Source organism: Leishmania infantum, chromosome 31 (genome assembly GCF_000002875.2).
Source record: "Leishmania infantum JPCM5 genome chromosome 31".
NCBI lineage: Eukaryota > Euglenozoa > Kinetoplastea > Trypanosomatida > Trypanosomatidae > Leishmania > Leishmania infantum.
In genome coordinates this window covers 1,429,773-1,453,160 of record NC_009415.2, presented here as the reverse complement: position 1 = coordinate 1,453,160, position 23,388 = coordinate 1,429,773, and the positions used below count along the sequence as shown (strand labels likewise).

Below are 23,388 nucleotides of genomic sequence, written 5' to 3'. Positions count from 1 at the left end.
TGTTATACATCAGGTGCGACTCAGACGGTTTGATTTCTGGCTCCTTTTCTCTGGTCTTATATCCGTATATCTGTATAGTGGTGCTTCGAATGGCGTGAATCGAGACCTCTGAATGAATTGTCGTGGCGACGCATTGCGCAAAATCGACCGTGCACATGAAAGAACCTGTTTGCTGCATGCGCGGCGGATAATGGCGCTAGGGGGGTTTTCTGCCCGCAGCAACTCAGCGCTGTACAGGTGTCTGCTAATTGCTCTCGTTCTAGCGGCTGCACACACAACCCACTCGGATATGAGCACGACGTTTCTCGTCGACCCCGCAGTTCTAACTGCTCCCGCGATGAGCGGCGGAGGAAAGCTCTTTGTTTGCTGCCTTCCGTGTTCGTTGTGCACTGTTAATACCCTGCTTTTTGTTCTCCTATTGCTTTCACTCTATGCTCGGGGATATGTCGTTTGAAAGGAGACCTCACTGTTTGTATTGCGTTGTAGCAGGGCGCATGCACAGAGATGGTACAAAGCATTGCACGAGTAATTGGCTGCAGCGGGTCCGCTTCGTTTGCAGCGGATAAGAGTCGCATCTTTTTTCCGGCTGACAATGGCGTGGTCGTAGTGGAGGACGGCGGTGAACACCTTTGGCTTCCGTTTCCCAGTGGGAAGTACCCGATTGACAAAGTCGCCATCAGCTCTTCCGGCGTGCTGTGTGTAACGGAGAAGAGGCTGCGGGTTGCGCTGCATTTCTTCGATGCCACCTCTCTCCATAGCCTCGGCTGCACTGAAACAGAAATCTCTGTAAGTGTCGCAGACATCGTGTTTTCTGCTGATGGGACGGAGCTTTTTGTTCTTGCAACGGTGCCTGACACTGCTGTGACAGTTTTTCGCCGGAGCACGCGGAGCGGCGCTTACAGTTTCGCCGACTGCGTCCCTCTCCGCCACAGCGGAGAGCCAAAGTCGCTGCTCCCTGGCGGTCTTGAGGAGGCGGTTGTGCGCTTCGCCATATGCAGAAGCGACGGCATTGTGGGCTACTCGCACGGGGACGATGGCAAGAGCTTTCAGAAGTGCCTTTTTGTTGAGGCGCGTGTAGAGAGTGCGTGCACCTCAGGGCCAAACATGGTGTGCTACGCCACGAAGGAGGGGTCCGTGCATGTGTACTCGCACGACAGCCAGACAACCCGCGAGGTCTGCGAAGCCCCAGCGGCAGGTGGCGCAGTTGCGATGCTTGCGCTGGACGGCACTGCTTTTATCTTCACGTGCTCAGGGGCCTTGCTATCTGTCGACCTGAGTGAAGGTACCTGTCGCAGCCTCTCCCTCGGTTACCTGCCTTCCTGCACAAGTCGCATCGCTGCGACGAGCGGAGGCGAGCTGTTGCTGAGCACGCAGAGAGGCTTGCTCGCGGTGACAGTGCCGACGGCGACTATCCGCGGAGGTGCTGCGCCGCGCCTCGTGAAGGGCTGGACGGAAGCCTCTACACTCAGGTGCCTTTCTGTAAACGGCGGGGCCTTGGTAGCGTGGGTGTTGCGGGATGGCAGCGTGGCCCTCTACGAAAGGAACGCTGTGAGGGTTTTCGCCTCTTGTGGAGCGCGGGGGCCGGCGGTGCACGTGTGTGTGCTTAGCGCTTCTCAGATTGCGATCTTGTTCGAGGACGCCACGGTCGTCTGCTTTGACTGCATGGGCGGGAAAGATGTGTGGGCCCACAAGTGCTTGGAGTGCACTCCTATTTTTCTTGAGGCGGATGGGTGTGGCGCGTTGGCATGCTGTGGTCGAGACGCCGTGCGGTTTTTGAGCTGCCTTGGTGACAGCGTGGAGGATCGTGGCATCGTACGCGCCACTCTTCTTGCGTCTATCTGCTTGGCAAGGTGGGTACCGTCGGAGACGAATCTGCTTGTCGTGTGCGAAAATGGTGACGCCTTCCTTATTGAGGCGCCGGACGACGGAGACGCCATGACGACGCACCCTGGCGAAACGCTTGTGCGCAAGTGGTGGAGACTCGACTTTCCAATCACGGATGCACTTGTGTGCTACGCTACCCCTGAAGTGCTCAACCTATTTGTACACTCGGCAGACCACGACTCCAAGGTGTACACGCTCGACCGCCAACGCGAGGGTGACGTAAAGGTGTCACGGCCTCTGTTTCTCATTCACGACCACAGCAGCGGTGGCAGTTGCCTCCTGCGTCTCAACGATGCAACAGTGATTTCGTGTGGCCGGGACGGCAGCATCGCCGCGCGGGATTTGACGCCGTACCAGGTGCAAATGACCCCGATCCCCCCCTCGCGTGAAAAGCGCAAGCCGCTCTGGATACACGCCGCGCGCTCCTCGTTCTGCGGTGGTATCACGACGGCGGCCATCGCTGACGCCGGGGCGGAGGTGGTCTGCGGCGGCGATGATGGAGTGATGCAGTGTGTTGCGTTGAAAGCGCAAGGTGCCCAAGCCACGTGGCAGGAGCCGGAGTGGACGCACGCGGTGAGAGCGCGACTGGGCACTGCTGAGGACGAGGCGACCGTTGTACAGGCAAGTGACGCGGCGCCAGAGCGGGAGGCTCTCCTCCGCGAGCTGTCCCGCGTGCGTGAGCTGTGGGCGAAGGCGATGAGTGAAAAGGACGCTGATGTTCCTCTCGAGGCTTTCCTGACACCGGAGCAGCGCGAGCAGTTTGCGGCCGAATGTGAAAGCGCCGTGCTCGAGATGCGCGAGAGACACTACTATCACGCTATCCTGAACGAGTACCTCCAGGATACCATCAGGAGGCGCTGCTTCGAGGCGATGGAGGTGACACGTATGAAGGTGGTGAGCATGAACACCCCTGGGCTGGAGGTGCACAATTTCCACATCCATCGCAGGACACGGGCCGAGGCATCGCTTTCTCGCAAAGCACTGTTTCTCCGCCAGCTGCAAGAGAAGGTTTCTGCTGGTCGACGCACGCCTCCTGGCATGCAGATCGTGTCCAAGACCGCGACGCACGTGGCTGTCAGCCCTAGCGGAGCTGAAGACTTCGACGCTGCCATGCTGAACGACGCGGATGTTTACACTCAGTGCCGCATGGTACTTCAGTCTCTCCTCGTTAAGGGCCGGTCGCTGGTGCTCAAGGACGCCTTCAACGCCTGTTTCACTCACTTGCAAGACCTGAAGAGACAGTCAGTCATGCAGGTGGAGGAGCGCACGCAGCGCTGCATTACGATTGGAAAGCAGTTGGGTAGCCTTCCCGCACAGCTCTTCTCGGCGGTTGTCGACACCGAGGAGAGCCCAAACTCACTATTCGTTGTCGAGGACAAGGAGCTTGGCGCTGAGGCGCGGGCACTGATCGCTCCTTCCAAGGGGACAGTTGTTGTGTCCCCGGTGGATGAGGCGGCCTTGCACTTGTGGATGGACGGCCTGGAAAAGGAGGTGGAGCGGCTGGAGGTGCATGTGCCGTTGCCGGACTTCGCAGACGACACGCGCGACACCTTCGTCCCGCCAGAGGAGCGCACGGAGGAGCAGACGCGCATCGTCGAGGCCTACGCGAAGAGACTCAAGGAGGAGAACGAGCGCGTCGAGGGAAAGAGGGAGGCGCTGCGTGGCGAGTTCAGGGCGCTGCAGGAAAAAAACCGGGAAGCGGCCGAGACGCTAGACGAGCAGCTTCGTCAGATTCGCCAGCTCCGGCTGAGCACAGCCGAGGAAGTCGATGAGGCGGAGCTGCAGCTCGCCCTACTTTTTCAGCATCGGTTGTGCGTCAGCGCCGCATATCGACAGCATCGATCCTTGGCTCGCGAACGAGAGGCTCTCCGTGACGGGCTGACAGGCGCAGAGTCGATTGCGGCACGGCAGAAGCGCACGCTGACTGCAGCGCAGGCTCGGTTGACCGCAGCGGAGAGCAAAACGGACAGCTACGCGGCGAGCGCCAGGCTCTTGTCGCCGTTTGATGACGGGGCGACGGGCGAGAAGCTGCATCGGCGCTTTGTTCGATGGCAGCGGCGCTTCGAGGACGGCAAGGCGCCGCTGCCGGATGCCGACAGGCCCGCACCAGACTGCACGGCGGAGCAGTGGGCAGCTTTCTGCGAGCACTGCCAGACAGTAGCTAAGCTGCAGCAGCTGGCCGACGGGGCCGAGGCAGAGGTGCAGCGAGCTGCTGAGGATTTTCGGGAGGCGCAGCAGCACTGCAAACTCATCGCGCATCAGATAGACGCCACAGGGGAGGAGATGGACGCCGTCCGCGAGAGCTCAGTGACGCGTCTTCTCGACGTCCACGCCTTGTGCCGGCTGCACCAGGGCCAAATCCAAGACGAGAGTGCCACGACCGCGACGGCTTTTTCGTCTTCCAACCTGCGGTGGCACAACGACGTGGCCCAGTACAACGATCTCATTCTCCAAAGCGACGCGGAGAGCCGCGCGCTCCTCAACAAGGTGTTTGCTCGCCGAAAGCTGATGAAGCTGCTGGAGTGGGAGGGGGAGCGGCTTAGGCACTGCGCGGGGACGCTGCAGCTGGAGCTGCGACAGCTGCATACCCTTCGTGTCACCCGCCAGATGCAGGAGTGGCTCAACGGCGAGGTGGACTTGTCGGAGGAAAAGACGCTCGCGCATATTCAGCGCCACATGGACCTCGTGGAGACAAACATGAGTCGAAAAGTAGAGGAGCTGAGGGGCGTCGTGCGCCAGTTGAAGAACCAGATTGCTGAGCGCGTGACAGAAAACACAATCGTTGGTGCGCAGTGTGGCGACCTCGACGACACAGTGCGTGCCAAGGGGGCAGTTTACCGCCTGGTCGAGACGCGCGCGGATGGCTCGCACGCACGTGCTGCGCGGGCGAAAGAGATTTTTGTCACCAGCGAGCTAGAGGAGCTGGCTCGGTCACAGCAGGAGGAACTAGTGCGACTAAAGCGCGAGGTGGATCGCCTGCGGGAGCGTACGTTCCCGTCCTTTGCCGTTGTGTCGAAGCAGACGCGCTAGTAAGCTCTCTTGCATGATTTTATTGATGTATGATGAGGGTGAGTATGTCTGGCGAGAAGATGTACATGAAACCTGCGTGCTCTTGTGTGCATGTTTTGCTTTTGTTTTCATGTCGTTCAATTGCTCTCTGTTCCCCGTGCAATGGATCTACAAAGCACACACGCACATACACAATGAATAACAGACTTGCACCTCAGTTTCCTCGAATCAGTTGCCAAGCATTCTGCGAGCAGCATGATCCTCTAGCAGTGTGATGCCGTGCGCGCCTGCTCCGTCAGACACTGGGTACGGCTATGTGCACCCTGTGCTTTTGCGTGGGGGTGGAGGACTCTTTGCTCGTATGCTTGCGGATGACATCCTGTACGCTCATGAATTGCTTCTTCTCTCTTCTATGCTCTCCCGCACTTACCTCCTCCTCCTTAGTTACTCAGTTACTTGTGCTGAAGAGCTCGATGAACAAGGCGAACCCCTCGGCAGCGGAGCGTGAGGCCCACCTTCAGAATGTGGAGGACACACTGAACCGCATTGCTCACCACAAAGGGGTGCTGGGCTACTTTATCATGGAGCCGCAGAAGGGGAAGCTGCTTAGTTTTGCAGGCTTTCGGGGGAGCTCCAGAGAGGCGCATCGCTACGCTGACACGTTGAAGGGGTTCATCGACCTCACCACCTCCACTGTTCGAACCATCGACTGGAAAGAGGAGATGACATTTCTGCGAATTAGCTGCGACACTGTCGACATTCTCGTCGCACCGGACGCAAACAAAGAGTACACGATGGTGGTCGTCCAAACGGTCAAAGGGAGGTGCGCCGGAGGTGACACATGACGATATTGGCGCGCTGACCGTCAAGTTCATGTACATAGAGCCCACGACAGCAGTCAAACCAACGCTTTGAATTGTACGTGGAAGAGCAGCTGACCATCCTCGAGCGCCTTCCATGGTGTTTTCCGTAGGTGCGACGTCCACACACGCTGCTGTCCTCGTGCGGGGTGTCGGTGACTTCCTTCCTTCTTGTCCGCCTTGCTCACTACCGCCCTGATGGGAAAGCCGCCGCCTACTAGTGCCACTAGGGCCTCCTCGTCCCTCTCGTGGAGAACAACAAGCCATATGGTAACTCTCTCCGTGTCTGCTCTCTCCCTCCCTCTTGGTAGCTCAGTAGCGCTCATGTACGCTGTCAAGCCGTGGGGTCATGTCATCCTCGTCGGAGGCTGCGTCGGGACATATGCCATGGGCATCGGCATGCGTTGGCGAGAATCGAATGTGACGATCGTCGAACGGCGGCGAAGCCCGTCGTACGAGCGCGCAGAGATGCGGCGCTGCGTGTTGACGGATCAAACGGTGAAGCTGCTGACGGATTTGGGGTGCACCGAGAGAAAAGTTCTCTCGGTGCTGCGCCCCGCTCGCGGGTGGCGCTTCCTCTCCCCTGACCTCACACCTCTTCGCGAGGGGTCAGTTTTTCCCGGCTGTGCGATCGGCGAATCAGCGTACCAGTGCACAGAGGGCGTCTTGCTGCGCACCCTTCGCACAGAATTTCTGCGCTTTGGCGGCACTATTGACTGGGAGACCGAGGCGCACAGCGCCGACGCAAACAACGACGGCAGTGACACCTGGTGCTTGCGCAGAGACTACGGTCTCAGCACGAACGTGGAGGCCATCATCACCATGGCAAAGGGCACACCCTTCGCCGAGATGCTAGTTGCGCGCGACCCAAGCAGAATAGCGGTGCTCTTTGACGTGGAGCGTGGCGTGTGCAAGCTCGAGAGCCGCGACACGAGCGTCTTGTTTGACCAGCAGTCTGATGTGTCAATTGTGGTGGGAAACGGCATCGCCCTGCACTGCTGGCGCAGCGGTACTGACGAGTGCGCTTGGCGACTCGTCCGCAGCGCCACAACGCACTCGTCACTCGATGCAAGCCTGGATGGCATGCATGATGTGCTGAAAACTGTGATTCAAAAGTCGCAGCAGCGGATCCGGTCTGTCTGCGCTCTACCAGGTACCACACCCGCCATCAAGGACGAGGCTGTACGCTTCCGTGTCGGGTTGTTGGGCGACGGCCTCCTTCCCATAGACCCGTTCGAGTGGAGGGGCGACAACGCCCGCTGCATGATTGAGGAGGCGTCGGTGGTGTGTCGTCTCCTTTATGGCAAGAAGTACCAACGTGGCGACGTCGCCTCTCTGCTACGTGGGGCAGAGCAGGATTCCATCTCGAAGCGGGCCAATCTCCTGCAGCGCGATTTACAGGACGCAGAGCACTTCCTCGCCGCTCATCCTCTGCTGGAGAGCGAGCCCACATTGCCGGCGATGCGCCGCGTCGGCTCCTGAATTTCACAGGCGAACATGTATTGGAAGACCCTCGTGGTGCTTCTCTTGCAGAGACGCGCAGTGTTGCCGTTGACGGGTGCCCTGATATCTGGTTGTAGGAGCTCTGGATGGGTCGCACGAAACGCTGGTTCACGTCTCAGTTTATCTCCAGCGCACGTCGTGCTGGAAAGGAGTCTGCGCCATGAAAAGAGCGTGGCATGCCCGTCTCAGCCGCTCCAGCTGGGTGTCTTGGGCTACACATTTCGTTTGCTTGCCGCTTACTCGTCCTGGGATGGCGTGTTGATAGCGTTCGTGGTTCTTTGCTCACGTGCAAGCGCGTGCGTTGTGCTGCGCTCGAAACAAATATGCTCTCCACTCTTCTCTTTCCTTTGACCGCTCTTGTGAACTGCTTCACACCGTGTCGTCTCTTCGTCTCACCTGCTGCGCTTCGCAGTATTGCTATGCTGAGAAGTACGCGCACACACGCTCACTAACGTATCAGCTTCAGATCTGTTCTGTCTTTTTCCTTTTTTTTTTGCGTGGCGTGCATTCGATCTGTACTCGTTTTATTTGCGTTGCCCGCAGTAATGCTGCGCCGCACAGATCGCTGCGGCCAGCGCAAGGTCGAGAAACTGCTGGTGGCGAATCGAGGTGAGATCGCATGCCGCGTCTTCCGCACATGCCGTGAGATGCACATCCGCACTGTGGCGCTGTTCTGCGAGGCAGAACGGAACGCGAAGCACGTCGTAGAGGCGGACGAGGCCGTCTGTATTGGTCCTCCACCTGCGGTGAACTCCTATCTGCGCGGTGACCATATCATTAGCGTGGCAAAGCAGCTGAACGTTGATGCGATTCACCCCGGGTATGGATTTCTTTCCGAGAATGCGGACTTCGCTGACGCTGTCACGCGCTCCGGCATCGAGTTCATTGGCCCACCCGCGTCTGCTATCTCGTTGATGGGGTCGAAGAGTGAGAGCAAGCGCATCATGGAGGCCGCCGGCGTTCCTGTTGTGCCGGGCTACTACGGCGAAAATCAGAATGTCTCCTTCCTTGCGGAGGAGGCAAACAAAGTGGGATTCCCTATTCTTATCAAGGCAGTCTCGGGTGGTGGCGGCAAAGGCATGAAGATTGTGGAGCGGCCCGAAGATCTTGCGTTTATGCTGGAGAGCGCGAAGCGTGAGGCGGCCAACTTTTTCAAGGACGACCGCGTCATTTTGGAGCGCTACGTGAAGCGCCCGCGACACATAGAGTGCCAGATTTTTTTCGATAAACACGGTAGAGGGGTCTTCTTCTTCGAGCGAGATTGCAGCGTTCAGCGCCGGTATCAGAAGGTCCTCGAGGAGGCCCCGGCACCCCACCTGTCAATGGAGATGCGACAGCGCATTGGCGAGGTAGCGTTGCAGGCTGCGAAGGCGGTTGGCTACGTGGGCGCGGGCACGGTGGAGTTCATCTTCGACACGAGCACTGGAGATTTTTACTTCATGGAGATGAACACGCGGCTACAGGTGGAGCACCCCGTGACGGAGGAGGTGTGCCGTATCAAAGGCGCACCGCTGGACTTGGTCAAGCTGCAGATCAAGACAGCCATGGGTAAGCCGCTCACATTTTCCCAGGAAGACGTAGCGTTGGTCGGCTCCTGTATCGAGGCGCGCGTGTACGCGGAGTCGCCGGAGCGGGGGTTTCTGCCCGAGAGCGGTCCCTTGACGTTCATCCGGGAGCCGTTTCAGGGGGTGCGCGGGCCGACGCGCACCCGACTGGACACTGGGTTTTGCGAAGGCGACAACGTACTCATCCACTACGATCCCATGCTGGCCAAGGTCATTTCGTGGGGTCGTAATCGTGAAGATGCGTTAAAAGGGCTTCGGCAGGCGCTGAGCGAGTACAAGGTGGCCGGTATCAACACGAACATCGAGTTCCTAAAGCGATGCTGCGAGGCACCGGAGTTCACGCGCGGTGGCGTGACCACTAACTTCATCAGCGAACATGAAAAGCAGCTGCTCAACGCTCCAGCGGTGACGCCGGAGGTAGCGGCCATGGCTGCCACCGCTTGGCTGCTGAACCGCTGCGATAATTGGCGTGGTGCGTTCCGCCTCAACGGCGACACCAATGCCACCGTTCACTTCTACATTGACAACCGCCCGGTAGAGGTGCGCCTGCACACGGAGGGTGCAAACTATCACAAGATCTTCTTCAGCGTGTGGGATCATGAGGGATCGTTTGCGGTGGGCTCTGGCCCTGTGACCTCGAAGCACCGTGACCAGAGGAGCATCGTGAACGATTTCACGTTCCTCTTCGAGAATGGCATGCGCCACACGGTGTTGGCCGTCGCGACGGAAGGCGATGTGACAATCATTGGCAGCTTTGGGCTGCACCAGATTCGCCTACTGCCACTGACAGACGGATTTGGAGACGCATCAATGGCGGGTGGTACCTCGGCGAAGATCGTGAGCCCGATGCCTGGCAAAGTGTCCAAGTTTCTCGTGAATAGCGGCGACTTCGTCGACAAGGGACAGGCTCTCATGATCGTGGAGGCGATGAAGATGGAGCACCCTGTCAAGGCGCTGCAGGACGGCCAGGTGTCGTTTCTTGTTAAGGAGGGGGAGGTGGTCGGCAGCGACCACGTGCTTGCCACCGTCGTGCAGAAGGAGTGATGCAGTGTGGCTCCACCCCTTGTGTCGCCCCGGACGTTCGCGAGGAGGCCTGCGCGAGGGTTTTTTTTTCTGTTGTTCTTTGTTTTGAGCTGCCCTTCACTCCTTTCTCTTCTCTCCTGTCCTTTTGATTTTGTTGGAATCACTGTACGCCTGATGTGTGTGGGCGGGGCGGATGCCCTCATGTGCGGTGTTTACACCTCGGCACGCATGGCGTAGAGAATGGCTTGGATTGGCGCACATCGTGAGCACACATCTTTGCAAGAATCACAATTTGCAAATGGATGCTGGTGATGAAGTCTCTGACTTCCAGCTGCACTGTGCCAGAGCTGAGTGGTACGAATCGCCTACTCTGGTGCAGGCCGAGAGTTTGGTTGAGGGTGAGTATGGCACCTTGTTTAGTTGAGAAGTACGTGTCGCGAAGCACGCTCGTTATGCGTTGCAACTTACATCTTTTATGTTGCTCCTCATTCTTGCTTGCCATCTCCTGATAACCCTTTTTTTCGTTGACGTTGGCGCGGTGGGTGAGAGCGCTCTCCGCAGCGAGATGATTGGTGGCGTACTTCTTTTGTTTCCCTTCTATCGAAACCTCCCCTTAGTCCTCAGGGGCCTTCTCTGCTTATTGCTCGCTCCTCCCAAGCGGCTTCGCTCGATCAACATTTGAGCCACAGCCTCTGCGTCAGCGTTGGCGTCCATCGACTAGAAGCCTTTGCAGTCATTCACGGCATTCCACGCACTGCCTCGGTCATTACTTTTGGTAGCGTTGGCCGACGAGACGCACACAGAAAGAGACGGAAAAGATGTCTGTCGAAAGCGCGTCTGGGAGCGCAAAGCTGTCCCTCACCTCCTCCGAGGACGGGGAGAGCTACGGTCTCCTGCATGACGGCACCCGGTTCCGTGTTCCGGACACCATGTCAGTGATGGACGCACTCTTGACACCCAAGTCGTGGCGGAGTCCGGCGACGCTCATCTGGATCGCGTCCTGGTTCGCCGTGGGGATGACGGGGCTGCTCTACTTCACCCACGGGCTGCCTATGTGGTTCTTCTGCGCTCACTTTGCCTTCTGGCGACTCGCGTACAACATTGGCATCGGTGCCATTCTGCACTACCACTCGCGGTACGGCTCTTTCCTTAAGTTCTACCGTCGCATTGTCAACGATTACCCGATTACCCGACGCCTTCTGGAGGCGTCCGTTGTCTTCCAGGACAACACCGAGTACAAGGTGTCCAGTTTCCCGGACGAGTTCAACGCTTGGATGCTGTTCCGCCAGATTGAGAACGTCATTCTCGCCAACGACCTTGTCTCGTACTGCGTGCTTTCGGTTGTCTGCTGGGAGAAGATGAGCCTCAGATCGCCCATGGACATTTGCTGTTTCGTATTTGGCTGCGCCTCCATCGCGTTTGCACTCTGGAGCAAGTTCGACGCGCACCGCGTCATTGGCGACTTCGCCTGGTACTGGGGCGACTTTTTCTTTCTCCTCGACAAAAACCTCACCTTCGACGGCATCTTCCAAATGTTCCCACATCCGATGTATACGGTCGGCTACGCCTTCATGTATGGCGTGCCGGTCATGGCCAAGTCCTACACGCTCTTCTACATGAGCGTCTTTGGGCACCTGTGCCAGCTGGCGTTCCTGGCGTTTGTGGAGAATCCGCACATTGACCGCACCTATAACGTACTGTCGTCACCGACGCCGGAGGAGCAGCAGCGGCATGCCGTGCTGTACGGGAACGGTAGTGAGGCCTACCTGGAGCACAACGAGCTTGTGGTGCTCATGCACTTCGACATATTCCGCGCCAGTGACCTTCTTTTAGCCTTGACGATCATCTATCTGCTGGCGACGCTGCTGCTGCCCCTCCCGGCGTGGGTCTACGCGGCTCACGTGATGGCCTGGCGTCTCTTTCACAACGGCTTTCTCGGCTACCTGCTGAAGCGGGAGTCGTGCGAGAAGTGGTTCTCCCGGAACTACGCCTCGCCGCAGGCCGCCTTCAACAACTGGAAGCGCATCTACAACGCGAGTGTCACAATCACAAACCTGTCCTACTGCCTCTGCGCCGTCAAGTACTTTACCTGGGCGATGCCGCTTTTCAGCAGTGGCGAGGCACGCTGCTTCGTGATGATCGTCGGCACGCTTCTTGTCGGCATCAACGCGTACGTGAGCTGGAGCATATACGAGGCCATCGGTGACTACGGCTACTTCTACGGTGACTTCTTCATCGAGAACGTCCCGGCAAAGCTGAACTACAGCGGCATCTACCGCTATCTAAATAACCCAGACTCGTCGCTCGGAATGTCAGCCTACTACGGCATCGCACTGCTGTCCGGCAGCCCGGTGGTGCTGGTGGTGGCTATGATGTCCCACGCGGCTGCGAAGATCTTTGAGGCTGTCGTTGAGGAACCGCACATGCGCAAGCGCTACGGTGACCAAGTTCGCGAGGCTGGTGGGATGCAAGCGGAGTTTGTGCGGCGCATGAAGGTGTCGAAGGCGGAGTACGACAAGAAGATGCGCGCCATTAAGGCAAAGCTGGAATGTCGCAAGAAACAGTAAGCGCGCGATCACACCGACCTTTGCGGAGGTTGCCACTCTGGCAGACATGTGTGTGCCTCTCCTCTTCGATGATTTTTTTTGACGGGGCAGGGGCGCGGGGCCTGCGAGAATTCGAGCTGAACAGCGGTGGGGGCTGGTCACACCCACTGTTGGCGTCGACGTCGCGCCATCGGAACGTGTAGTGCACAGCGAAGGCTTGAATGCGAGTGCTTGTGCCTCTGTTGGTGTCCACCATTAATCAGCTATATATGTAAGGTGGGGTGTGGGCGAAGGGACGGCGGCCGCTACAGCGGTTTGTCTTTGTGCCTTTTTCGCTCTGCGTGCCGTTTTCTTGCACTTTTGCCGTTTCTCTCTCTTTTGTGCGACGCCTTCTTCTATCAGCGCCCGTGAGGAGGGGGGGGATGATGAAATGGGTGGCAAAGTAGACAACAGAACGAAGTGGAATCGCGCAGGCTCGTCAACGTGCAATGGCGACACCGCTCCGCCGTCTCTATCGCTTTTCACCCCTTCCCTTTTGTGGGCTTCTGTTGTTTTTCTTCTGTTGAACAACAACGAAGGAGCTGAAGAGAAAGTTAGCAGTGGAAAGCGGCACCTATCGTGCCGCACAGGCGACGGGGATGTGTGTCTCCTCCTCGGTTTCTGATGGGTAGTGGGCATGCCGACACGGGAAAAGGATTGTAATGTTTAGTTCCTTCGTTGAGGGATGCCTATCCCTGACACGATCATGTTGGCTTTTATCTCTCTCCTGTCCCGTCTTGGTCCATGGGTTTGACGTTCGTACCTCCCGCATACTGTGCACCTAGCGCCAACCGCCACTTTTCATTCTCAGCATCGCACGTCATCGGCGAAGAGGGTGCAGAACCTGCGGTGGCTGCGGACACCTTTTCGCTTTCTAGCTTCTCCACTATATCGGTGGTGGCGCTGTTCCCATGTCACTGCCTCGTGTAGAAATCAGCGTGGAGTTGGGGGCCGACACGCCGGATCACTCCCGTACCGACTACCCCTTTAACCGCAGCCGCCGCGACAGCCTGGCGAGCTCGCGCTTTAGCAGCCGCCTCAGCCGGCGCTCCAGCGTGCGCGATGAGGTGCAGTCGCTCGATGAGTTCCTGCGAAAGCAGCGCGTTATTCGGTACATGCAGGAGGAGCGGGAGCGTGCGGAGCGGTCGAAGCTGCTGCGCGAGGAACATGACTTCTGGGTCGAGTTCCGCGATCGTGAGCGTGCGGAGCGTCTGAAGTACATGACAGAGCAGGAGATCGTGGAGCTGCTGCAGAGGGAGGCGGACGAGGCGACGCGTGAAAGCAACCGCGCTGACCAGTTCCACCAGCGGGCCATGGAGGATGCGCTGCGGCGCCGCCACATCACGGCGGATGTGCAGCGTGGGGAGGAAGATAGTGCGCTGGCGCGTCTCAAGGGCGAGGTGCAGGTGGATGGTATTCGACTCGCTGCTGAGCGGGAGACCTCGGTGATGGTAGAGGCCATGACAGTGGCAGAGCGCACGCGGCGCGCCTGCATTGAGCGCCAGCAGCGCGAAGAGGACTTGACAGCAAAGTGCCAGCAGCTGACGACGGAGCTGGAGGAAGCTAGGGCTTCTGCCACGCGAGCTCAACGATACCAGAAGCGCGCCGAAGACGATCTGACACGGGAGCGAGAGAATACGCGGAAAGAGAAGACCACCGCAGCAGCCTGCAAGGAGGCCAACGACAAACTCTTGAAGGAGCTAGCCGAGGTGCGGCAGCAACTCACAGCCTCTGAGGCAGAGAGGAAGAAGGCGGAGGCTGCAAAGGCGCAGGCTGCGCGGGAGGTTGCGCAAAAGGAGGAGGAGCTCACCAGTCTGAGGAAACGCAACGACGAGCTATCGGCGCAGCAGACATCGCAGAAGGCCGCCGCCGAGGACGAGAAGCAGCGCGCATTTCCGTTTCAGGAAGAGCTGAAGGCGTATAGGGATGCACTGGACAAGGAGCAGGCAGCGCGAAGCAGGGCTGAGACCGAGGTGGCGGCGCTGCGGGCGCAGGCAAAGGCGCTCGAGGCGAAGGTGGCTGCCGCGAGTGCGCCCGACCCGAAACAGGTGGCAGATAACATGCGGAAACTGAAGGCCGTCGCCGACGACGCCCGCAAGGCGCAGGCCGACCTCGTAAAGGAGCGCCAGGCGCGCGAGAGTGCCGAGGCTGTCGCGGCGGAGGCGAGAGATGCCCTAGCTAAGGAGCAGGCGGCGCGCGAGAAGGTAGAGAAGGAAGCACAGAGGGCGCTGGCGGCGTCAAGTGTTCCAGTACTACATGTGCAAAAGGCCGAGTCTGATCGCAAAAAGCTAGCTGAGGCGGAGAAGAAGCTGGAGGAGATGCGGAGGGCACGGAACAGGGACGAGGTTGAGAAGGCCGCACTGAAGCGGGAGATGGAGAAGGTGAAGAGGGATCTCGAAGATGAAGCCAGTGCGCGGGCTCAGTTTGAGCAGCTTGCATCGCAAGCCGTCAGCGCAGACGATCGCGTTCCACGGAGGGAGGTGGACCAGCTGCGAAAGGCGCTGCAGATCTCGCAGGAGCAATGCGACGCAGCACGAAGGGACACCGTTGCATGCCAGCAGAACGCAGCACGCGAGGTCGCCTTACTCAAGGCTTGGTGCGAGCGCCTGCAGCAGCAGCATCGCATGCAGCAGCAGCTGCTGCAAAGTGATGAGGAGTTCACCCCGCGGACGGCAACACCAACGCCACACTCTCGCACACCGCGCTCTGTGCGGAAGCGTATCCCACAAGACCTCGCGGCTGATCAGCGGCAGGCGGAGGAGATGGCGGCGAGCGACCAGCGCATCCGCGAACTGGAGGCACACGTGGCGCGGCTGCAGGCGGACCTGGAGAGGAGCAAGGACCAAGAAAGGAAGGCGGCCGCAGAAGCGGAGCAGGCGCGTAAGGCGCTCAAAGCGTCCACCGCCACCTCCAAGCCTGATTCGTCGAAGGCGTCGCCGGGCCCATCTGAGCGTGGTGCCGCGAAGCAGCAGGAGGCCAAAGAGAGGGCAATGCTGCAGCGGTTGGACGCCTTGGAGAGGGACTGCGCGGAGGCGCAAAGAAAGTACGATGATCTCGTTGTGGCCCACAGGCAGTCAGAGGCCGCTCGCTGTGAGGCGGAGCTGCAGGTTGCGGCGCAGCGGGCGCAGATCGAACAACGGCAGAGGGAGGAGCCTCAGTCGTACACTTCAGCGTTGGGGAACTATGAAACGTCGCGCTCGGAGCCGATGCCAGCGACTGCTGGTGAGAGCACGAGCGCACTCGAGGAGCGCATCAAGGAGCTGGAGCGGCACCTAACAGAGGAGCGCGTGGTTCGACAGGCCGCTGAGAGGCGCGCAGAGGAGCTTCAGAAGCTGTGTGCTGCGCCAGGGGCTGACGCCAAGTCTGCAGCGAAGCAGGCGGAGGCGAATGTTTCCTCAAGTGGTGCAGGCGCCAAATGCAAGCCCCAGAAGGCGAAGAGCGGGTGCTGCTAGTGCAGTATGCTTTCTCTCGACTTTTCATTGGTGCTAAGCGCAGACAACGAGAGGGCGAACGTTTGGGCCGCAATCTCTGTGCGGCTTTGCAGTTTTCCTTCTCGATGACGCGTTTCTTGTGTAGTAGAGGACAGCAGCGTCCCTCCTAAGCGCTGGTAGGTCCATCGGTGGAGTTCCCCTCTTCCAAGTGCACTGTAGTCCCGCTTTCCCCTGCAGCGGTGTGTGTGTGTGTGTGTGCTGGGGGGGGGGTAGGGGAGGGGTGCGAAACATGTGCCATTGCAGCACGTAGGCTCGGTCATGACGACTCATGCTTGCCATCTCCGTAGCGCCTCCCCCTTTGTTCTATGTGTACGTGTTTCTTTGTCGCACAGGAACACTCAGCCCAGCGAGCACACGCATCGTCTATCCCTCTTTCACGTAGGGCGATGCTCTTCTTTTTCTTAGTTGCCTTCTACGCCGCCTCTCCCCCGTCACCCTTACTCAAGCCGTAACGTTAGATTTTTTCTCCCTTGCTTATCCCCATCATTGTGTACTATGTCGTTTCTGTATATATATATATTCGCTATACTGTAGACCTTTGCCTGCCGCCACTGCACGTGAAAAAGGTGCAGCCGCCTTAGATCACCTTCTTCTGTGCACGCACCGTAGTGCTTCAGGTGATTTTTGGCCGTGTGTGTTGTGCAGGAAACTCCTCGGTGTGCGGCAATCCAATGCTGATCACGTTGGCGACGTTATCGTTGTTGACATTCTCAGTGGCGCGTGTGCGTTTGTGTGGTCGCTTCTGCTTTGGTTATCTGTGGTGGTAAGGGCGCCAGTACAGAGCACGCGTGAATAGCCCTGGTGCAGCCGCGCCATGGAGAGCACGAGTCTGTGGACCGTATCGCCTCCCTGTCTTAACGCATGTGTTTATCTCGAGTAGAAAAGCTGCCCCTCTCTGTTCGGCTGCCTGCGGCATGGACTGCTCTGAGGCGGCCCTCGTGTGCCGATGTTGTGTGGTGCGCTATGTGGTTTACATATTGCCTTTTCCTCCGCCTCATTGAGTCCCTCATCTCCCTATGTCGTCACGTGCTACACGGCTTCGACTCACAGAAGTCGCCCCTCAGCGGTGCCGATTGCGTGCGGCAGGTCTTCCTGCCTCTCCTCCTCACGAGACGATGAAAACGGACACTGCTTCGGTGCACTGCACACGAGCAAGCTTCGCACAGTTCGCACGCCAACGGTGCGCAGACTCACCGTGGGAGCTCCGATCGAAGCGCGACCCTTTGGGGGCACCTGTGGAATGGCTGGAGGCGACATACAATGTGTGTAGCTCATTTGAGGGGCCCGCAAGCGCGGTCCTCATCACAGTGTGTGTCCTTTTCAACGCCGACTTCGCTGTCCCACAGTTGGGCTTCTACAACTCTACCGTCACGAGCCTCGAGGGTCTGCGGATGGCGGTGCCGAATCTGACGTTTGTAAACGCACCGTCGACTGTGGAACCGGCCGATGTGGCGGGGGCGTTGCGTCGACCGCTCGTGAGCTTCTCATGGAACCAGGAGCTGGGTCAGTACATGTGGCTTGTACACCCCTGCGACACAGAAAACCTGCTACTTTGCAGACGATACGACGGTGAACAAGGCGACATACTCAGCGTCTTTCTGCGCGCCATGTCCGACTACTTCCCTTTTGCGCCGCTGCTTGTACCGCGTGCGGGCGGCAATTTCGATACAGCACGTACATGACGAACCACAAAGCAAAAAAATACATGAACTGACCGCGTGAGGCAATTTCGTTGTTCTTTTCGATGAGCGCACTACACCTTCCCGCAGCTGAGTCGTACCCAACGCTGCCTGTCAAGGCTAGCCGGCGTTTTCACCGATTTCGCCACTTGCAGCGGAGGTGGTTGCTTCGCGCCACCTTTTGAACCTCTGCGAATCAAGTAGTGTTTTTCACTCTCTGTGACCCCTTTCCGGTGACCGTTGCTGCTTCTGGTGCCGAGCTCCTCCAGTCTCCCTCCTTCTCCTGCGTGCGCCTCATTGCTCTTTTCGTCCCTCTTTTTTTGTTGCTCCCCTGCTTGATCACTTCTCGCCCCCGTTGGGTGACTGCGACACAACCACGCGCACCACCAGAACTGGCCAACGTTTTCGTTGCTGTGCGCAGTTGAACGTTCACGGGCCGTAGAGCACACACCGGCTAGCAAGCATGCTCCGCCTCTCACGGCGCTTGCTGGGTGCTGTGGGCGCCGGCCCGTTTGACCCGTACAAGATTCTCGGCGTAAAGCCGGACGCCACCAAAGACGAAATCAAGAAGGCGTATCACCGTTTGGCACTACGGTTCCACCCAGATAGCGGGGCAGAGGGTAACGCAGCGCGATTTGCGGCGGTGAACGAGGCGTACGAGGCTGTCAAGGATGGCAAATGGAAGTATAGCGCTCAGCAGCAACAGAAAGCGGAAGAGCAAAACAGAGGGGGCTGGAGGGATCCAAAGATGCGTATGTACGTCTACGAGCAGCCGGGCTCGACGACGGATGGCTATGTCTCCGGCGACACCGAGAAATACATGCGCTTCTTCATGATTGGCTGCTTTCTCTTTATATTTGTTCGCGTTTCGCTGTTCTTCCTTCTCCCGGTCACAAGGAACGGCGGGCGCCACGAGACGGTGCTAGATCAAGAGCGATCGGACGGGTGTCTGCCCCTCGACGCCGTTGGCAACCAGGAGACGCCGTTTGAACAGTCCCTCGCTAATGCTGCGAATGGCTGCAGCAGCGGCTCCGTTCACGCGGATGAGGAGGTGGAATACAAGTGGGCCGAAAGTGGCGCGAGCACGCACCTGAAGGACCCGTTGTCGTACAGGTGAGAGTCCTGCTCAGTTATGCGTTTCTTCCACATGCCCGGATGCCCTCTTGTCGGACGCAACAGAAGTTTCTTTGGTGCTCGACACCGCAGCTCGCTGTCGGTCTCGGGGCGTGCCTGTCGTGGCAACGCGCTTGTGGAGTACAGGCGCCTCTGCGGGCCTGTGCAGGCGATTACGGTGGTGATTTCTTTCTCCAACGTTTTCTTTCTGCCATAAGGAATGCGCGCAATTCCACTCAAGCCCCCAGCTTGTCACAGGCCCCATCGCGTGGTGCCAAGCAGCGCTGAACGCCTGCGTTACAGCGATGCGCCGACTTGGCTTTCTGAGAACATGGCCGCTACTTCAAGCTTTACTAATCATCTGCCTCGCAGGTCACCACACAGCCGTTCTCATTGTGCTGGTAGCCACACGGTGTGTTCCTCGGGGTGGCATAGGCTCCCTTCACCAGTGGGCAGTATGAGGGCCCGATGGAGTACGTTCAAATCATGTTGGCACTCTGCCCATCACATGTGTGGTAAAAGAATGTGCAACGCCAGTGGTCGCTCCTGCGCAACACCATCGAGGACCTGAGCGCCGACATCAGCAGCGATACATCACTCGGACCTCCCCACATCGCAGGAGCTTGACCCTGCCACCACCTGATGTTGCTCTGCATTGGCAGGGATAGGGTGGGGGGGTACTGGAACCCTATGCGACGCTGAGGTGTCTCTCGTCATCAGGGACTTGGTTGCAGTGCAGAAACAGAACGTCCTTACAGAAGAACCAAGGAAAAATCTCTTTCCTGGGCCCCCTGAGACACAGAGGAATACAAGATACGACGACAGGCTCCTTGTTGGAGTCCTGCCAGCTACCTTTTTCACAGCGGCCTGCTTAGCTTCTCCACTTCTCACTGATACACACATGCAAGCGGCTGATGGGTGGTAGGGCAAACCAAAGTCCCGGTTCGCGGAAGCCTTAGAGCCTCTCTACGACTGTCTCTCAATCCCTTTCTTATGTGACGCAGCCTCTTCCTCGTTGCTACTAACTCACTCTACTTCCATGGCAACTGCCGTCGCGCTTCCCCAGCCCATCTTATCTTTCACGCTCTGCCTTTCAAATCCACGTTCCTCTTGCGGTTCGTTTTCCACGTTGACACAAATCACAGGCTCGTGTTGCCTCGCCTGCACCCACCCAGCGCGACAAGCGGCAATGGCAAGCGTCGCCCAGCACATAATCACACCAGCGGTAATCCGCGCGAAGTACTCTGGCTATGTCCTGAGCAACGGCGTCAAGTGCGTCATCGTGCAGGATGCGAACGCGAAAATGCCGGCGGCGGCCATGTGCATTCGTGCAGGCCAGCTGAACGACCCCGTAGAGCTGCCTGGACTGGCGCACTTCTGCGAGCACATGCTCTTTATGGGAACAGAGAAGTTCCCCAAGGAGGACGAGTTCGACAGTTTCGTGTCCAAAGCAAGCGGCCTCACCAACGCCTTCACCGAAGACTGCGATACGGTGTACTACTTCAGCGTCAGCGATGGCAGCCTCGAGGGGGCGCTAGAGCGGTTTGTGGAGTTCTTCGCGTCTCCCAGCTTCAGTCCCGGTGCGGTGGCCCGGGAGGTGAACGCGGTGCACAGCGAGGACGAGAAGAACCACAATAGCGACTACTGGCGTCTCGACGAGCTGATCCGTGACTTCTGCAACCCTAAGCACCCACGCAGCCGCTACGGCAATGGCAACCTCACCACCCTGCGGGACGAGCCGCAGCGACGGGGAATCGACGTGCGCGAGTCGCTCAAAACGTTCCACTCCCGCTACTACTTGGCGGATGGAGCGACGATTGTGGTGGTGAGCATGCGATCAGCCGACGAGGTGCTGAGCCTCATCGAGGGGCCGCTCGCGCGGATGAAGCAGGGGGCCGTTCCGCGCTTTTCCTTCCTCGAGGCCGGCGAGCATCTGTTCACCAGTGCCGCGCTCGGATCATGGACCAACGTGCGCACGGTGCAGAAGATGCGTGAGCTGCGACTGATGTGGGCGGTGCGGTCGCCGTCGTCGGCGTGGCGCACAACGCCGTCGGCGTACATTGCCCACCTCCTCGGGCATGAGTGCGACACCTCCGTGCTCGGGGTGCTGAAGAAGCGCAACTGGGCGACAGGCATGCTGGCCGGCTCCCACCGCGTGGACGATGACTTTGAAGTCCTGGATGCCTCTGTCACACTCACAGTGGAGGGGTTCCGGAACGCGCTGAAGGTGGTGGACCTGCTCTACCAGGGCATTGGCCAGTCCATTGCGCATGGCGTGGACGCTGAGGTGTACAAGGGGATGAAGGCGGAGGAGCGCCTCTTCTTTGAGAGCGTTGACGCTGGCTCGCCGGCGAACCACTGCGTCGCGCTTGCGCAGAACGCCAACGCCACGGACCTGGAGCACTGCTGGATCGGCGGCAACGTGGTGCTCGAGGACGATATGGAGGCGGTTCTGGCCTATGTGCGTCAGCTGACACCGCAGAACTGCGTGATGGTCATGCAGTGGGGAGATATGCCGATCGATGCAGCCACCGGCGCCACGCCGGCGGAGGGAAACCCCGTGGAGAGCCATGCACAGCAGCATGACGAGGAGGATGACGAGGACAGCCAGAGTGCCGAGGAGGAGACCGCAGAGGAGACGGAGCAAGCGAGTGAGAGTAACGCGTCGGCTGAGGAGCTGTTTCTCTCGCTGCCGGCCTTCGCCCAGGTGCGGGTCAGCAACGTCTCGCGCTTTCACAGGGCGCTGTACCAGACGGTTAAGATACCGGAGGAGCACGAGGCGCGGTGGCAGAGTCTCATCAGCGGGCCGTATCCGCCGGAGCTGGCGTTGCCGTCCACGAACCCCTTCATCGCCACAGACTTCACAATTTACCCGCCGGCCGCTGAGGAGGCGGTGGACGAGATCGCCTCCCCGCACGCCGTGACATATGTGAGGAAGGATGCCGGGCACCACAGCACCTTCAAGATGGCGCTGCGGTGCAACGTTCTCTCACCCGTTGCGTCCGCGAGCCCGCTGAACCGGCTGTACACGCGCGTCATGCACGGCATACTGTCCAACGCACTCACGGAGATGGCCTACTACGCGATGCTAGCGTCGCTCACGAATGAGGTGATCTTCTCGCCAACGGGGCTGGGCTTTGCTGTGGAGGGCCCGTCGCAGAAGCTGTACGAGTTTTTCTTCGCCGTAGTGCGCAAGGGGCTGTCCATGGAGGTGCTCCAGGGTACTGCGGAGGAGTACGCGACGTACCTGGAGACAGGCGTGCAGAAGCTCAAGAACGTGGGGATGGCGCAGCCTTACAAAGTTCTCCACGAGACACAGAAGAAAGCGACGCGGCACACGTACTACTTGTTTAACGAGATGATTGCGTGCGAGTCTGCCGCCACGTACGAGGGCTACTGCACCTTTGTGAAGCAGTACTTGGAGAGTGGTCTCCTGCTCGAGTGCTTCGTTGCAGGGAACGTGCTCTCCATACAGGATGTGCGCGAAATGCTGGTTGGTCGGCTGGAGGACCTCCTGGGGACGTTAACCATTCCAATCCCGCTGAAGGAGACCATACCACGTGTGCGCGACACATACGGCCCACGTGCTGGAGATGGGAAAGCAAACGAGAGCGTGCTCTGCTCCTTCGATGTCCTCTCAATGCCACCATCGAACCCGGCCGACCCGAACGCGGCTGTTGTCGTCGACGTCATCATCGGCGAGGCCACTCCGCGCGTGATGGCGCTCACAGACACCGCAATGAAGCTCATCAGCTCCTCTTTCTTCAACGTGCTGCGCACGCGGGAGGCATTGGGCTACGTTGTGTTTGCTGAAAGCAGTGTCGACTACTGCACAGCGCACGCACTCTTCGTGGTGCAGAGTGCACTGAAGGATGTGGACTGCGTATACCTGCTCTCCCGCATTGTCGCCTTCTTGTCTGCTGTGGAGGCGCAGCTGGACACGGTGTGCTCCGCCGAGGAGGTCGAGAAGGTGAAGAGGGGTCTTATCGCGGCTCTGGAGAAGGTGCCCGACTCTGTCGAGGGCGATGTCAAGCGCCTTGAGGGTGAGTATGTCAGCCTGTCGAAGTTTGAAAGTCGGCAGCGGACGATTGCCGCTCTCTTGGCCATCACCGCGGAGGATGTAAAGTCGCACCTCCGCAATTACTTCTTTAACAATCGCAGCGAGTCTCGTGCGTTGGCGCTGTGCATCAATAACGCTCGCACCGTTGCCGCCGATGTGCTCGCTGAGCCAGGCAACCGCCGCGTTCCTCTGCCGAGCGTGCGGTCGAGGCAGGAGGACAGCGACGACGCGCCAGGGGACGCATCAGAGGACACTGAGCCGCTGACGCTGCCTACCTTTTCGGATGGCAGCAGCTGTGTCGAGATTACCTCTTATGCTTCTGCCCTCGAGTATCAGCACGGACTTTGCCTTGTCAAGTGCAACGCCTATTGATGCCGCAAAGGCCTGCGGTGTATGCGAGAGCGGCGATATTATCGGTGGTGCCGCCCCCTAAACGGCCGTATTTCGATTTCTACTCATTTCGCGCGCGTGTTTGTGTGCCGTGCGCCGGTGCTTGTAGACGTCTCTTATTTCCTTCGCCGGCTGTTTTACAAAAGGGCGCTCCTCTCTCGATGCAAATCAGCGTAAACGAGGCGAAGCCTCGGAGAATTCGGGAGGACACCGCAGAGGGCCATCC

The 23,388-nt window shown here is 58.9% G+C and overlaps 9 protein-coding genes across 9 annotated transcripts; all 9 read left to right on the top strand.

The window, feature by feature from the left end:
• Positions 1-504: 504 nt before the first annotated feature.
• Positions 505-4,914, top strand: LINJ_31_3290 (conserved hypothetical protein; the record flags this gene model as incomplete). Its single annotated transcript, XM_001467605.1, has 1 exon — positions 505-4,914. The coding sequence occupies one exon, from the start codon at positions 505-507 to the stop codon at positions 4,912-4,914; it is 4,410 nt and encodes a 1,469-aa protein (XP_001467642.1).
• A 452-nt stretch (positions 4,915-5,366) lies between these two features.
• LINJ_31_3280 (putative dynein-associated protein) lies at positions 5,367-5,738 on the top strand (the record flags this gene model as incomplete). The annotated part of the gene is made up of 1 exon (XM_001467604.1): positions 5,367-5,738. One exon carries the CDS (start codon positions 5,367-5,369, stop codon positions 5,736-5,738), a length of 372 nt encoding a protein of 123 aa, XP_001467641.1.
• A 213-nt stretch (positions 5,739-5,951) lies between these two features.
• Positions 5,952-7,235, top strand: LINJ_31_3270 (conserved hypothetical protein; the record flags this gene model as incomplete). Its single annotated transcript, XM_001467603.1, has 1 exon — positions 5,952-7,235. One exon carries the CDS (start codon positions 5,952-5,954, stop codon positions 7,233-7,235), a length of 1,284 nt encoding a protein of 427 aa, XP_001467640.1.
• Positions 7,236-7,801: 566 nt separating this feature from the next.
• On the top strand, positions 7,802-9,865 carry LINJ_31_3260 (methylcrotonoyl-coa carboxylase biotinylated subunitprotein-like protein; the record flags this gene model as incomplete). Its single annotated transcript, XM_001467602.1, has 1 exon — positions 7,802-9,865. The coding sequence occupies one exon, from the start codon at positions 7,802-7,804 to the stop codon at positions 9,863-9,865; it is 2,064 nt and encodes a 687-aa protein (XP_001467639.1).
• A 797-nt stretch (positions 9,866-10,662) lies between these two features.
• Positions 10,663-12,411, top strand: LINJ_31_3250 (phosphatidylethanolaminen-methyltransferase-lik e protein; the record flags this gene model as incomplete). Its single annotated transcript, XM_001467601.1, has 1 exon — positions 10,663-12,411. The coding sequence occupies one exon, from the start codon at positions 10,663-10,665 to the stop codon at positions 12,409-12,411; it is 1,749 nt and encodes a 582-aa protein (XP_001467638.1).
• Positions 12,412-13,340: 929 nt separating this feature from the next.
• LINJ_31_3240 (conserved hypothetical protein) lies at positions 13,341-15,881 on the top strand (the record flags this gene model as incomplete). Its single annotated transcript, XM_001467600.1, has 1 exon — positions 13,341-15,881. The coding sequence occupies one exon, from the start codon at positions 13,341-13,343 to the stop codon at positions 15,879-15,881; it is 2,541 nt and encodes an 846-aa protein (XP_001467637.1).
• A 1,055-nt stretch (positions 15,882-16,936) lies between these two features.
• Positions 16,937-17,602, top strand: LINJ_31_3230 (conserved hypothetical protein; the record flags this gene model as incomplete). The annotated part of the gene is made up of 1 exon (XM_001467599.1): positions 16,937-17,602. The coding sequence occupies one exon, from the start codon at positions 16,937-16,939 to the stop codon at positions 17,600-17,602; it is 666 nt and encodes a 221-aa protein (XP_001467636.1).
• Positions 17,603-18,062: 460 nt separating this feature from the next.
• Positions 18,063-18,716, top strand: LINJ_31_3220 (conserved hypothetical protein; the record flags this gene model as incomplete). Its single annotated transcript, XM_001467598.1, has 1 exon — positions 18,063-18,716. The coding sequence occupies one exon, from the start codon at positions 18,063-18,065 to the stop codon at positions 18,714-18,716; it is 654 nt and encodes a 217-aa protein (XP_001467635.1).
• Positions 18,717-19,751: 1,035 nt separating this feature from the next.
• On the top strand, positions 19,752-23,144 carry SCG5 (phosphoglycan beta 1,3 galactosyltransferase 5; the record flags this gene model as incomplete). The annotated part of the gene is made up of 1 exon (XM_001467597.1): positions 19,752-23,144. The coding sequence occupies one exon, from the start codon at positions 19,752-19,754 to the stop codon at positions 23,142-23,144; it is 3,393 nt and encodes a 1,130-aa protein (XP_001467634.1).
• Positions 23,145-23,388: the final 244 nt, after the last annotated feature.